The following is a 14,089-nucleotide window of genomic DNA, read 5'->3' as shown; positions in this document are numbered from 1 at the left end:
ATCACTCTTCCTCCTCCACAATCCACGTCTTCATTTGAAGACAGACCCTTTTTACAATACTGTAAGTGGCAGAGTGGCACTCTCCTCTTTCTCTCTATTGGACCGTTCACTCTAATGACAGAGACAATGTCCTGGTGCCTGTTGTTAAGCCACCTGTTTCTGTTTATTTGATCTCTCTCTCCTCTCTCTCTCTCTCTCTCTCTCTCTCTCTCTCTCTCTCTCTCTCTCTCTCTCTCTCTCTCTCTCTCTCTCTCTCTCTCTCTCTCTCTCTTTCTCTCTCTCTCTCTTCTCTTCCTCTAAAATGGGTCAGGGCGAACAGGTTGTGGACCCATGCAAAGTCTAGATACAGTATCTTGACTTGATCAGTGATGATGGTGATGACAGTGACATCACACCACAGGAAGACTGGCAGTGGGCCAACCCCTCGAGCCCCAGTGTCTACTAACTACACCCCTCACAGATGTTCCTTTTCCCTGTAGCACACCTGGTTTCTCCTCTCTGCACAACCAGTCATCCCTTCACATGGCTGTCTGTCTGTAAGCATTCCAGTTCTGACTGTTTTGTTTCTTTTTGAAAACACAATTGTACTGCCTGATGGAAAATGAGTCAGGAAAGACACAAATTCTGAGAACTTGTGCTGATGTCCACCTGTTTATTGTACATGCTGTGCCTCGATTTGTCGTCCATTAAACAGAATAGTCCTCCTCCTCCTACTGTGGACAGAAAGGCGAGAAGCCAGACAGGAAGGAGAAAGACGTTCCATACCTTTGTCACTTACTTACCAAATGGCTGGTACCATCTCTACATTTACATTAAAATTCTCATGGTGGGCCCTGAATTGTTACGGTGGTGCCCAGCCCCCTCTAGCCTCCCTGTAATCTGAACCATGACCTGGCTTCTCCCAGATGGGTGAGCGAGTTTGTGGAATAGTTTAAGAGATGCTCTCTCTGAGGTACTCAGTCGTGCTTGGCTCCACTTGAGCGTGGTTTGTTTTGTGACCGTTTCCTCTGGTAAACAAGCCGGCTGGGGGTTTTAACAGCTCTTGAAGACATCTCATAAACATTTTAACTAGACCTGAGAGCATTCTCCTGGAGAGGAGAAAGATTTAGAGTGTAATGGTAAAGAATGTGAATCGTACAATTCAACATATTGTAGTAAATGTTTTATTTTGGGTTGTTTTGACAATGTAAATTTGGCTCCATTTCTCCCTGGCCTGAAACTAATTGCAGAGAAGGTGATTTAATTGAATTAGCTTTGATTACTTGGACCCATTGAACTATCAGTGAGTTTAGGCCTATCTTACCACAACGAAAATGGTCTAAGATCTTACAAAATTTGGATTCAGTTCATCTTTGCAATACTCCACTGATCATTACTTTTATTACAGATTCTGTGCCATGGTAGTGGCTGATATGAACAATGACAATGTGATTTCATCAGATGACGGCAAGACAAAGCAAGATAAAGGATGCCACCCAGCAAACCAACATTGGTTCTTTGAAAGGTCCCAGGACATTCGTTAGGTCGCGACAAATGTTCTCATAACACAAAAAAAATGTCCAGCCGTGCTGATGATTATAGAATGCTTGTATAAAGCAATCGCCTGATATTGCAAGAACATTCCTAGAACACATTTAATCTGTTCCAAGAATGTTTCATTAGGTTGTGGGAAAAGTCTGGTGGGAACATTGTGGGGACATACCAAAAGATATGTTCCCAAAACACAAAAACTGTTCACGGCCTGGTTTCCCAAGAACATCTTAAGGTTAGGTTAATCTTAGAATCCTAGGATCCTAGCCATAAGATGCTTTTGGGAAACCGGGCCCTGTTGTTCGGATGATTCTACAATGTTTCTTTTCGGGTGCAAAAAATATTTACTTGATGTTACAAGAACATTCCTAGAACACATTTGGTCTGTTCTTTAAAGGTTCCCAGAATGTTTTATTAGGCTGTGGAAACAGTCAGGTGGGGGCATTGGGAACATTGTGGCAACATGACAAAATATATTGTATGCCCCATATCAAAACACTGTCCAGTTGTTTGGGTGATTCTGCAATATTTATTTTAGGGTGCAAAAAACATTCACCTGATGTTACAAGAACGTTCCCAGAACACATTTTGTCTGTTCTTTAAAGGTTCCCAGAATATTTATTTTGGTTGTGGTTAACACGGTGGGGATATGACAAGACATAGGCACCCAATCACTAAAACTTTCTAGTTGTGCTGACATTCAGATAATGTTAGTATCAGGGTGCACAAAACATTCCTTTCATGTTGCTAGAATGTTTACAGAGTTTTCTGAGTTCTTTAAAGGTTCCAATAACATTTAATTTGGTTGTGGGAACAGTGTGGGTACATTACCAGAGATAAGATCCCAAAACACAAAATGTGCTCAGTTGTGATGACATTCATACATGTTGAAGTTAGGTTGCACAGGACATTTCCTATAATGTTGTAAGAATGTTGACAGAACACTTGGTCTAAGGTTCTTTAAAGGTTCCCAGAAGATTGAATTAAGTTATGGTTATGGGAGTCTGGTATTTTGCAAGAATATTATTGTGATATACACATAGGTTGCAAAGAACATTCCCACAATGTTGCACAATGTAACACAATTTCCAAATAAGTCAGTTTTTATGACGTTCATACCATATTTGTTTTAGGTTCAACATAATATTCCATTGATGTTCACACAATATATATTTTACGTTGTCTTGGAGGTCCTCAGAACATTTCAAGAACATTTAAAAAATGTTACATTTAAGTTTTACCTAATATTACCACAACATTCTCAGCATGCAAATTTGTAGCTCCTTAAAGCATAAGAAACCAGATTGGAATACATCCCCATCATGGTGCTTTCCATATTTAATGGCAATTCACATGGCATTCTAAAATCATTCATAGGACACTTGAACAGGATTTAATCATCCAAACACAGCCATAGTTGTTGTGACCTCCTGGTCTTTTATCCTCTGCACCACCGGGGAAGATCTCTTACATCTTATTTTTTCACTATATAGCCATGCCAGTATGGGCCAGTCAGGAATTCCATGTTTCCTTGTTCGCCTTCTTAGACATAACTAATCCAGGGAAATACTGGTAGCTGGGTTATTCACCATCACTTCACCAATCCTCTTTATACAGTGCATTCGGAAAGTATTCTTGGAGTTTGCCAAAAGGCACCTAAAGACTCTCAGACCATGAGAAACAAGATTTTCTGGTCTGATGAAACCAAGATTGAACTCTTGGCCTGAATGTCAAGCATCATGTCTGGAGGAAACCTGGCACCACCCCTACGATGAAGCATGCTGGTGGCAGCATCATTCTGGGGGGGATGTTTTTCAGTGGAAGGGAATGGGAGACTAGTCAGGATAGAGAGAAAGATGAATGGAGTAAAGTACAGAGAGATTGAAAACCTGCTCCAGAGCGCTCAGGACCTCAGACTGGGGCGAAGGTTTACCTTCCAACAGGACAACGGCCCTAAGCACACAGCCAAGACAAAACAGTAGTGGCTTCGGGACAAGTCTCTGAATGAGTGGCCCAGCCAGAGCCCGGACTTGAACTCGATCAAACATCTCTGGAGAGACCTGAAAATAGCTGTGCAGTGACGCTCCCCATCCAACCTGACAGAGCTTGAGAGGGTCTGCAGAAAAGAATGGGAGAAACTACCCAAATACAGGTGTGCTAAGCTTGTAGCGTCATATCCAAGAAGACTCGAGGCTGTAATCGCTGATGAAGGTGCTTCAACAAAGTGCTGAGTAAAGGGTTTGAATACTGATGTCAATTATTTGCAATACATTGTGTGTAGATTGATGAGGAAAAAAAAACAATTGAATCAATTTTAGAATAAGCCTGTAATGTAACAAAATGTGGAAAAAGTCAATGGGTCTGAATACTTTCCGAATGCACTAAATATCTGTGCGAAAAGTGTTTTCATTTAGAATGGACCATTATCATGCACCTGTTTCGAAACAGGAAAATACATAACAATCTATGCACTTAAATAGTGAATGGAGGACACTTTTCCTGTGGTTTTCATGCCAGCCAGGTAGGCAATACTCCTGTTGTAAAGAGAAGCAATGTGCTTAATATTAGGAAAGTTGAGAAATAAATATAGTAAGCCTAGCCTACAGAAAACTGATGGGATCCTCCTCTTTTTAATAGAGGCCACCACTCTGTTTTCTCACGCAATTGCATAGCATATAGAAATGGTGCGCAACATGAGCTCATGGCCTCTCTTGGAGTGTTTGAATAGATTTTAGATTACATTTGTGTTGATGTCAGACTGATTAGAGGGAGAATAGAGTGCTGAGTACCAGGCCGTTAGCAAGTTTTGTAGGGTACTAATGACTATCAGCAGCATCAGAAAACGGTCATGTGGAATTTGACTGCCTTCATGACTTGTGACCGCTGGTGTGGAGGTAATATGGTTACTGTAACAGCCCTATTCTGGAAACTTTAAAGAACTCAGAAAATGCACCCTAAAATAAACATTGTAGAATAATCCGCAGAACTGGACAGTTTTTGTGTTTTGGGAACATGTCTTTTGTGATGTCCCCAAAATGTTTTCACCAGACTGTTCCCACAACTTAATGAATCAATCAAACAATCAATCAAATGTATTTATAATGCCCTTCTTACATCAGCTGATATATCAAAGTGCTGTACAGAAACCCAGCCTAAAACCCCAAACATCAAGCATTGCAGGTGTAGAAGCACAGTGGCTAGGAAGAACTCCCTAGAAAGGCCAGAGCCATTGGAAGAAACCTAGAGAGGAACCAGGCTATGAGGGGTGGCCAGTCCTCTTCTGGCTGTACCGGGTGGAGATTATAACAGAACATGGCCAAGATGTTCAAATGTTCATAGTTGACCAGCAGGGTCAAATAATAATAATCCCAGTGGTTGTTGAGGGTGCAACAGGTCAGCACCTCAGGAGTAAATGTCAGTTGGCTTTTCATAGCCGATCATTCAGAGTATCTCTACCGCTCCTGCTGTCTCTAGAGAGTTGAAAACAGCAGGTCTGGGACAGGTAGCACGTCCGATGAACAGGTCAGGGTTCCATAGCCGCAGGGAGAACAGTTGAAACTGGAGCAGCAGCACGGCCGGGATGGACTGGGGACAGCAAGGAGTCATCAGGCCAGGTAGTCCTGAGGCATAGTCCTAGGGCTCAGGTCCTCCAAGAGAGAGAAAGAAAGAAAGAAAGAAAGAAAGAAAGAAAGAAAGAAAGAAAGAAAGAAAGAAAGAAAGAAAGAAAAAGAGAGAAAGAGAGAGAGAATTAGAGAGAGCATACTTAAATTCACACAGGACACCGGATAAGACAGGATAAATACTCCAGATATAACAAACAGACCCTAGCCCCCCAACACATAAACTACTGCAGCATAAATACTGGAGGCTGAGACAGGAGGGGTCGGGAGACACTGTGGCCCCGTCTGACGATACCTCCGGAAAGGGCCAAACAGGCAGGATATAACCCCACTCACTTTGTCAAAGCACAGCCTCCACACCACTAGAGGGATACCTTCAACCACCAACTTACCATCCTGAGACAAGGCTGAGTATAGCCCACAAAGATCTCCGCCACGGCACAACCCAAAGGGGGGGCGCCAACCCGGACAGGAAGATCCCGTCAGTGACTCAACCCACTCAAGTGACGCACCCCTCCTAGGGAACCTTCATTCTGGGAACCTTTAAAGAACAGACAAAATATGTTCTGGGAACGTTCTTGCAACATCAGGAGAATGTTTTATACAAACATTATGTAATCATCAGCACGACTGGAGTTTTTGTGTCATGAGAACATTTACTGCAACCTAAGAAATGTTATGGGAACTTTCACAGCACCAATATTGGTTTTCTGGGAAAACATTACTGTTACATTGTGTTATTACCTGGAAACCTAATGATAACTTTTTGGGGAATGTTCTGTGGTGGTTGAATGTTAGAAGAACATTCCAGGATATTTCATTGAAATTTTCAATGAAATGTAAATTTAAATATATATATATGTTATCATCCTAACGTTAGATAAAACCCTAACTAGAACTAAATGGGAATCTTAGCTAATGTTCTGGGAATGTTTCCAGTTTGTCGGACAAGATCTTATTGAGTGACAGTTGTTAAAAAAAAATCACAGCTGCAGTTATCTCTCCTAACAACTCCCAGATTGGGATCTTTTGATTTCCTCTTTTACTCTGACCACGCTTGTGACGCTACAAACAGACTGTCTCGGAGACGAGTACATTCACCTGACCTTCACTCATCTTGAAACAATGTACTCTTCCTCTGACCTCCATTTTGTGATAGGCTAAGGTCATGTCTCTCTTGTTTGTAAACAGACAAACATTATGGTTTTATGACTTATGATTGGACATGACTCCAGATCACTCCTGCCCTCCATCTTCATCCAAGTCATTGAGGATATGTGGTTGAGTTATTGACTGAGAGGGGACCACTAAATTACTGTTTGTCTGTTTTAGTGAGCAACTCAAGGGATTATCTTAGACTCACACACACACACCACATGCACATGCACACTCTCTCTCTCTCCCACACACACACACCCAAACACAAACACACACACACATATATACACACACACACACCCCATCTGCTGAATGAACCAGCCAGGCCGCGGCTGGGCCATTAATGGCTCAAGCATCAATCAGGGTTTACAGTAGCAGGATGGATCATGGATCTCCCTGGTCAGTAGTTAACTCAGGTTTCTAGTGACCCACCAGGTGATAAATATCCTGACTGGATTTAGTTACTGCTGACGGATGATGTTGTGACCGCTAAATTAAGATTGAGGATATTAGGATTATTACTGCTCTGTTCCACTCTCTCCCTCTTGACAGTGGGGATCTCTTAGCAGCAGGCTAAACCTCTTGCAAAAGGAAACAGCGAGGTGGAGAGCCATGGAGGACACCCTATGCAACCAAGGGGACCAAGAGGATTGAGTTAAATCAAGTAAGTCTCTCTCTCTCCTTATTCTTCCCATGCAATTTTATTTGTTCCCCTCTAATCAGGGACTGATTTAGACGGGTGTAATTAATTATCAGGTAGAACAGAAGACCAGCAGGCTCCGGACCTCGTAGGGTAAGAGTTGAGTGAGTACCCCTCCCCTAGAGCTCAGGGTCATTATACAGGAGGGGACAGTACCTCGTAGTTCATACTCTCTACCAGTAGATGGCAACAACAGTTATATAACATCGATGGAACAGCCCTTAGCCATAGTATATTGGCCATATACCACACCCCTCGTGCCTTATTGCTTAATGGAACAGCCATTGCTACATTAGTCCGGGCTATAGTAGGGAGAGATTATATTAATTGACCATAGAATGTTCATGCCATAGGCTACCCATAAAATCTGTGGAAATCTGCTCCTGGCTATACATACTGGCCTATGAGTTCTTACACAGAAACAACATGGTGTCACAAATATCTTTGTTAATCAGACCTGTGTTATACACCGTCATTTTTTTTTTTAAGATGTTGATTCAAAGCACAATTGTTAGGCAACTTGCTGCAATAGGATTGATTTTCTCAACAAAAAGTTTGATGGAGTTTGAGGAGACACAGAACAAAAAATGTGTGTGTGAAAATGTTGAGAAAACTCACAATCCCATTGCAGCTGGTTGCCTTACAAATGTGTTTTGAATCAACATATTTTGTAGTGTGTGTCATTCTTGTACCGTGTGTCATACGGTGGGGTTGACAGGTTCCACATACCAACCACACAGTAATTGCAGTGTGAAGATGTGAGGTTGACCAGCACAACCACCACCCATCTGACCTTTTCCTCCTCAGCTGCTGTTCAGGGGAAGTGCTCCAGTTTGAATGGAATCCACCGTCAACACAGGAGCCACGGGCCTCCACCTCCACCCTTCAGACACACACACACACACGCACGCACGCACGCACACACACACGCACGCACGCACGCAGACACGCACGCACGCACACACATACACACACACACACACATACACACACACATTTCTGTCAGAGCAGACACACACCTTGGTTACTGCATCAGACATACTGTACATACCTTGTGGTACTATAAAACACAGCAAACAGACATGAGACGTGCACTATAAAACACACAGAGGAGGAGTAGCAGGATACACTACACTACGGAACTGTTGTTGAAGGAAGAAGAGTAGAGCTTTGATTCCCAGAGACATCAGCATGATGATGTAGGTACAGAACACTAACATAATAGACTACAACCAGATGATGTGTCTTGTGGCAGATGAATACAACCGCTGCTGCCATGTAGGTTGAAGACCACAGCAGGTTAACTGTGGTAAGTGTGCACATCACCCAAACACATGGCACCTGATTCACATGTTACATTCACCAGTTTACCAGTCACTCCAATGAAGTCATCTGAAGGGCACTACTGTTATTCTCTATTTCTGTTGTCACTTGTTCCACTTCAGCATCTCCCTTTGAAGTCAAAATAACCTCACAGTTACTGTGGAAAGTGAATAGGATCCTACCTACTTATTACAGCTAACACCAGTATGCCTTTTCATTTGATTTTAAGCTCTACACACTGTTATCTTGATTTCCAACTCCCTTTCATTCCAATAGCCCGGTTTCAGGAAGTAGGACAAAGGGATTATTGTGCTGCCCACTGTGATTCATAGGTGACACACTCAGTTGGGTGTTCAAAATGTATCTCTTTATTTATGGCTGAGTGAGCCGTTTTAACTTGACAACCAGACTGAGTCAGTGGTCTTTCTTAGGGAGTGGAAATTCAGGTGGAACGTTAAATCGTTTTTCTACTCTTCAACAGTTGCTCCAACAGCGATTTACACTGAGTGTACAAAACATTAAGGACACCTACTCGTACCCCGGTTTGTGTCAAGAACTGCTACGCTGCTGGGTTTTTAATGCTCAACAGTTTCATGTGTATCAGTAATGGTCCACCACCCGAAGGACATCCAGCCAACTTGACATCCAGACAACTTGACACAACTGTGGGAAGCATTGGAGTCATCATGGGCCAGCATCCCTATGGAATGCTTTCTACACCTTGTGGAGGCCATGCCAAGACGAATTGAGGCTGTTCTGAGGGCAGGGGGGGGGGTGTGCAAATCAATATAAGGAAGGTGTTCTTCATTTTTTGTACACACAGTGTATAGGCTATTTTATTGACTTGTTATGACATAACGTAATTATTAACATACACTGTGGGGACCAAGCTAAAGACTAAACAATAAAATGTAACCGGTGCCATCGATGAAACCGTATGAAACTGACCTGTGTGAACTCCCGCGCCTTACCGCCCCTCGCAGCAGAGTAGTCTGTAGAGGAGGAGCGCTCCCAGAGCAGACAGAAAACCGAGGGGGTTTGAATGCCGGTGTGCGAGACCTACACATCACACTCCTGAGTCACACAGGTCCGCATCTTGTAAAACGGATTGAGAAACGGTCTTCTTGCGTCTGAGTAAAGGACAAACTTTTGTATTCTTTGTGAAAATAAAGAGAAAAAGGGCAGAGTATTCAAAGTCAAACGCATCTTTTGCGCATCAATTTGTTATTCGGCCGTCAAAAAGTCAAAGCGCACAGTCTCTTGTGAGGAATCCTGAGTTGTGTAGCCTACTATGATTTGAAAGAAGGAGCCCAAACATAACTGAGACAGTTGCCTAACTGACAGGTACGTTATATTTTTGACTCATTTTAAATGTATACTTGGTTTAATAATGCCTATTTATGTTTGCTTTACTTTGAATTAGCCTACATAGGCCTATTAAAATTAGGCATCGACGAAACGCTCGTCAATACGCTTTTGCTCAGATGCGTATCAGAAAGCAAGCCAATACTGAATACTTTCAATTATTGATTAAATTATATTATTGTCCTAATAGCCTACGTTTTGCAATGATAAGCATACACTAACCAAAATCTCCAGAATAGCCTCACAGAATGTTCCGCGGATTTCTCTCAACAGTTTCTCTCATGAATAATTTCCCTCTCTTTAAATCACGATATATCCTCTAAGATTATGTTTCTCAAATCTGTACTTACTTGTTCCTTGTAATAACACCTCCTATAGGAAATGAATTGTATCGGGACGGGACACGGGAGCAGGTGCGTTGTACATACAAAAAAAAGGCTCTTATCTAGAGCGACATACATTTTCATACGTTTTGTCCTGGTCTCCCGTGGGAATCGCCATGCTCTACCAACTGAGCCACCCGGGGACCAATAATGGTACAATAATATGGAGTCAATGAAATGTGTTTTCGTTCTTCACGCTTACTCATAATTGAAAGTAAAAAACAATCTAGTCATTCCTCTAGTATGTGCACATGCCACTTTGACTCCCATCCATTCTTGAAAATAGTTTTGCATGAAGGGCCCCCATTTCCACTCTATCACTAGAATTGTATTGGGTCTGTGATGACCCTAAGTGTCCTAAAATAGAGAATCAGAACTCTGGACTGATGGTCAATAATGTTATTACAATCTTATAACGATTTAATGTTTTCGGGAAGTACATCTCATAGAGAAAACCCGTAGGTTCCAGAGGGTTAATCAATCATTTGTTTGCAGTAATCAAGGAAGGCTATGTAACATTATATTGATATAAACTGCTGTGGAATCATCCATTTAAATATGATAGTGAGATTTATGAATTGTCTGGAAATATCAAGTACAAAACTGGCCTATAACAGAGAAACAACAACAATGTATTGTTAAATCAAGAAATATACTCCACTCAGGATATTAGGTAATGATGCTAAGGGGGTCGAGTGTTCTCTCCTTGCTGACCTCTCCTGCTGTTTTTGTTGTCTTCCCACCACTTGTACAAAATGTGCTGATATGGACCAAAGCAGGCGAATCCCTACATGCAAATATTCTGATTAACTAGGGTCTGAAATCTCTCTCTCTCTCTCTCTCTCTCTCTCTCTCTCCCTCTCTCTCTCTCTCTCGCTCTCTCTTTCTCTCTCTGACAGACCTTTAAAGCATTCCCCAGTGGATTGCCATTTAAGTGGCCTGCACTCTAACTATTTATCATTGTGTACAGCGCCCCACTCATAGTCTACCTGACTTGTTTTAATTAGGGTTCTAGCTAGCTTCCTTTGGGGAAGTTTTCTAAACTTAGCTGTGTGGTTGGTTGGTTGCATCGCCCTACAGACCAGAGAGGGTTGCTGTATCCTCGGTGATTCACCCCATTGGGTCGCCCTGTGGCCAGAATGGAACCAGACATCTGGAATTTGGAACCACCAAAGTGGTGCTGAGTGTTCCTCGGTCAGCACTGCAGAACACTACTTCAATAAAACTTTATTGTCCATCAGTCAACATGAGTTTCACTGACTGGCTTGTTCACAATAATAGCGAGTCATAGTAGAAGTGCTGATGTGTTTGATATTGAAGTGGGGCTCCATAATGCTCCCAAGTCATATCAGCGTTTAGTAACAGTGATTTCACTGACGTGGTGCTGTGGTGGAGTGAGTAGACCACAGCTTTAGACCCTGACACACAGTTCCATTTATGAGCCTGACAAAGCGATAGTGATCCCTCTTGTTTTTCTAATCCCTATTTTTAGCAAGAGAATGCTCCTTTTTCTCCACACCGCTCTGTCTGAACACGTGAGGGAAATCTAGACGCCAACAGTATTATGATTGATGGTGTTTTCTTTGTGTTATTGTTATGAATGTCCTGAATAAGTCACCCCTCATTTTTTTACTTTCCTAACCTTAGTTGAATGAGACAATAAGTGGCTCTGGATAAGCCTGTCTGCTAATTGACTGAAACATATAGTGTAATGTAACTTCTCTCTTTCTGTGGCTTATGTTTGGAACAGGATGAAGAATATCTGCTTGTTGGACATCGTGATCATCCTCTGGGCTCTGTGCTCCTCGAAGGTGAGAGGTCAATGTGATGAACCGGCCGAGAACTCCAAACTCAACCTCTCTGTGACCTACGACCTGCCCAGCTTCGAGGCCGACTCCGCCATACAGAACCTGGTCACATTCGAGGGGACGGTTTACGTTGGTGCTGTGAACAGGATCTATGCGCTGTCAGAGAACCTGACCAAGCTATCGGAGTACTGGACCGGGCCAGTGACAGAGGCTGGTGTCGAAAGGCAATGTGGCCCAAGTAGCCAGGATGGAGCTGCTGGCAAGCCCAACGCTGTGTTGGACAACAATAACATGGCCCTGCTGGTGGAGCGTTACTATGACGATGAGCTGTTCAGCTGCAGCTCCGCGGACGCCGGTGTCTGCCGTCGCCACTTGCTGGTGGAGAGAGGGAATGTTCACAAGGAGGTGAACTGTATGTATTCACCCGAGACAGGTGATGGAGGACGGCAGGGCTGTCCTGACTGTGTTACCAGCCCCCTGGGGTCCCGTGTGCTCAACATGGTGAGCGGAGGCGTGGTACGGTTCTTCGTAGGGAACTCGGAGATCACTGGAAGTCCGTCCCGCATGACCTCCGGCCCCCAGGCCCAGCAGCCACAGCACCACACCATCTCAGTGCGTCAGATGAAAGAAACCCAAGATGGCTTCCGTTTCTTCTCCGACCAGTCCTACATGGACCTGGCCCCGGGCCTCCGCGGCCATCACCACCTGCGTTACGTCTACTCCTTCCAGAGCGGCAGCCACGCCTACTTCCTCACCGTGCAGCGTGAGGGCCGCAGCTCGCAGGTCTACCACACCCGCATCGTCCGCATGTGCGGCACCGACCCGGAGCTGCGGCGTTATGTGGAGATGCCCTTTGAGTGCATCCTGACGGAGAGGCGCCGGCGGCGGCGCTTGGCCAGCATTGAGGTGTTTAATGTCCTCCAGGCGGCTCATGTGGCCAAGGCGGGCAGCGAGCTGAGGCAGGAAATGGGGCTGAAGGAAGGGGAGGACGTGCTGTTTGCTGCCTTCGCCCGGTCCAAGCCAGACTCCCCGGAACCCACGGCCAGCTCGGCCGTCTGCGTCATCTCACTGGCAGACGTCAACAACTTCTTCAAGGATTTCATCCAGAAGTGCCACACCAAGCAGCCATACCACTTCACGGGCTCCGAGGAGAAACGCTGCTACAACGGGGTAAGAACTGAATAATAATGCACTATGAAAGTTATGTGTTATAGAATCAGTACAAATGTGCTTCATCATATTCCGTAAACATGTTTTCCACTGTAATATAGATGTAGTTAGAGTACTGTTCAAGGGTATTATGGTCATAAGGTTATCTTCAGGATTTAAGAGTTAGGGAATTAGCTCCTGCAGCAACTACTGTATGTAGTTGACTTGAATTAAGCATGGATTAAGGAGAGTTAGTGAGGCACGGTAATTCAATAAATTCAAGACTGTATCGATGATGAATCATTACTGGACGGAGTCAACTGTCTCCTTCTACCAGACCCTTCCTGTTGCTGTATATCTATCTCTGCTCCAGAGGTCTTCACTTGGCTTCATGCCTCTCTTCTCCTCTTCTCTGTCTTCTCTATCCATCCATCAGCATTGATGGGATCAATCGGTTAAATCATCTGATCAATAGGGACATTAATTGAACTGCTGACGGCCCTTCTAGAGGTCCTGTCAATAGTCCTGTCAATATCTGTAGCAGCACTGAGCAGAGCACCCTCCCATGCCCTGACTTCATTATTACCAGACCTGGGTTCATTGTTAAAACGCTTAATGCATCTTAAAGATTTCAAATAGTATTGGAACCCAGATCTGACTTTACCACATAGACATACAGTAGAGCCGACAACGTCACTACAACATACATGACTCAGGTCCACTCACTCCCTGAGAATGAGGATGTTAATAGTTTTTAATGATTATGTAGCTACAGTAGAGATACAGAGAGATGGGAGGGGAGGGGAGGGGGCTTTAGTTAAGAATGCAGAGGGGAGAAATTGAATCATGGAATGCATTTCTGACTCTCAGCGATCCGTGATGAATCTGTGGTAAAACAACAGGAACTCAGCAGCTGCTGGGAGGAAGATGATACTATACCATGCCTCTCTCTCTCTCTCTCTCTCTCTCTCTCTCTCCTCTAATCCCTTACTCTCTCTCACATCTCTCTCTCTCTCTCTCCATCTCTCTCTCTCGTCTCTCTCACTCCCCTAC

At 43.8% G+C, this 14,089-nt stretch overlaps 1 protein-coding gene across 2 annotated transcripts in view; it reads left to right on the top strand.

The window, feature by feature from the left end:
• Positions 1–9,325: 9,325 nt before the first annotated feature.
• Positions 9,326–14,089, top strand: part of met (MET proto-oncogene, receptor tyrosine kinase) — an 85,573-nt gene continuing 80,809 nt past the window's right edge. The window contains exons 1-2 of one of the 2 annotated variants that reach the window (XM_029759185.1): positions 9,326–9,675; positions 11,830–13,057. In XM_029759185.1, coding sequence (XP_029615045.1) covers positions 11,831–13,057 — 1,227 coding nt within the window. In that variant the 5' untranslated portion in view covers positions 9,326–9,675; position 11,830. Of the gene's footprint in view, positions 9,676–9,707; positions 10,110–11,829; positions 13,058–14,089 lie in introns of those variants that run through there. The other variant, XM_029759184.1, reaches the window with a different exon arrangement.

This window comes from Salmo trutta, chromosome 7 (genome assembly GCF_901001165.1).
Source record: "Salmo trutta chromosome 7, fSalTru1.1, whole genome shotgun sequence".
Taxonomy (NCBI): Eukaryota; Metazoa; Chordata; class Actinopteri; order Salmoniformes; family Salmonidae; genus Salmo; species Salmo trutta.
The sequence above is the reverse complement of the archived record's forward strand: the minus strand, read 5'-3'. Positions and strand labels throughout refer to the sequence as shown.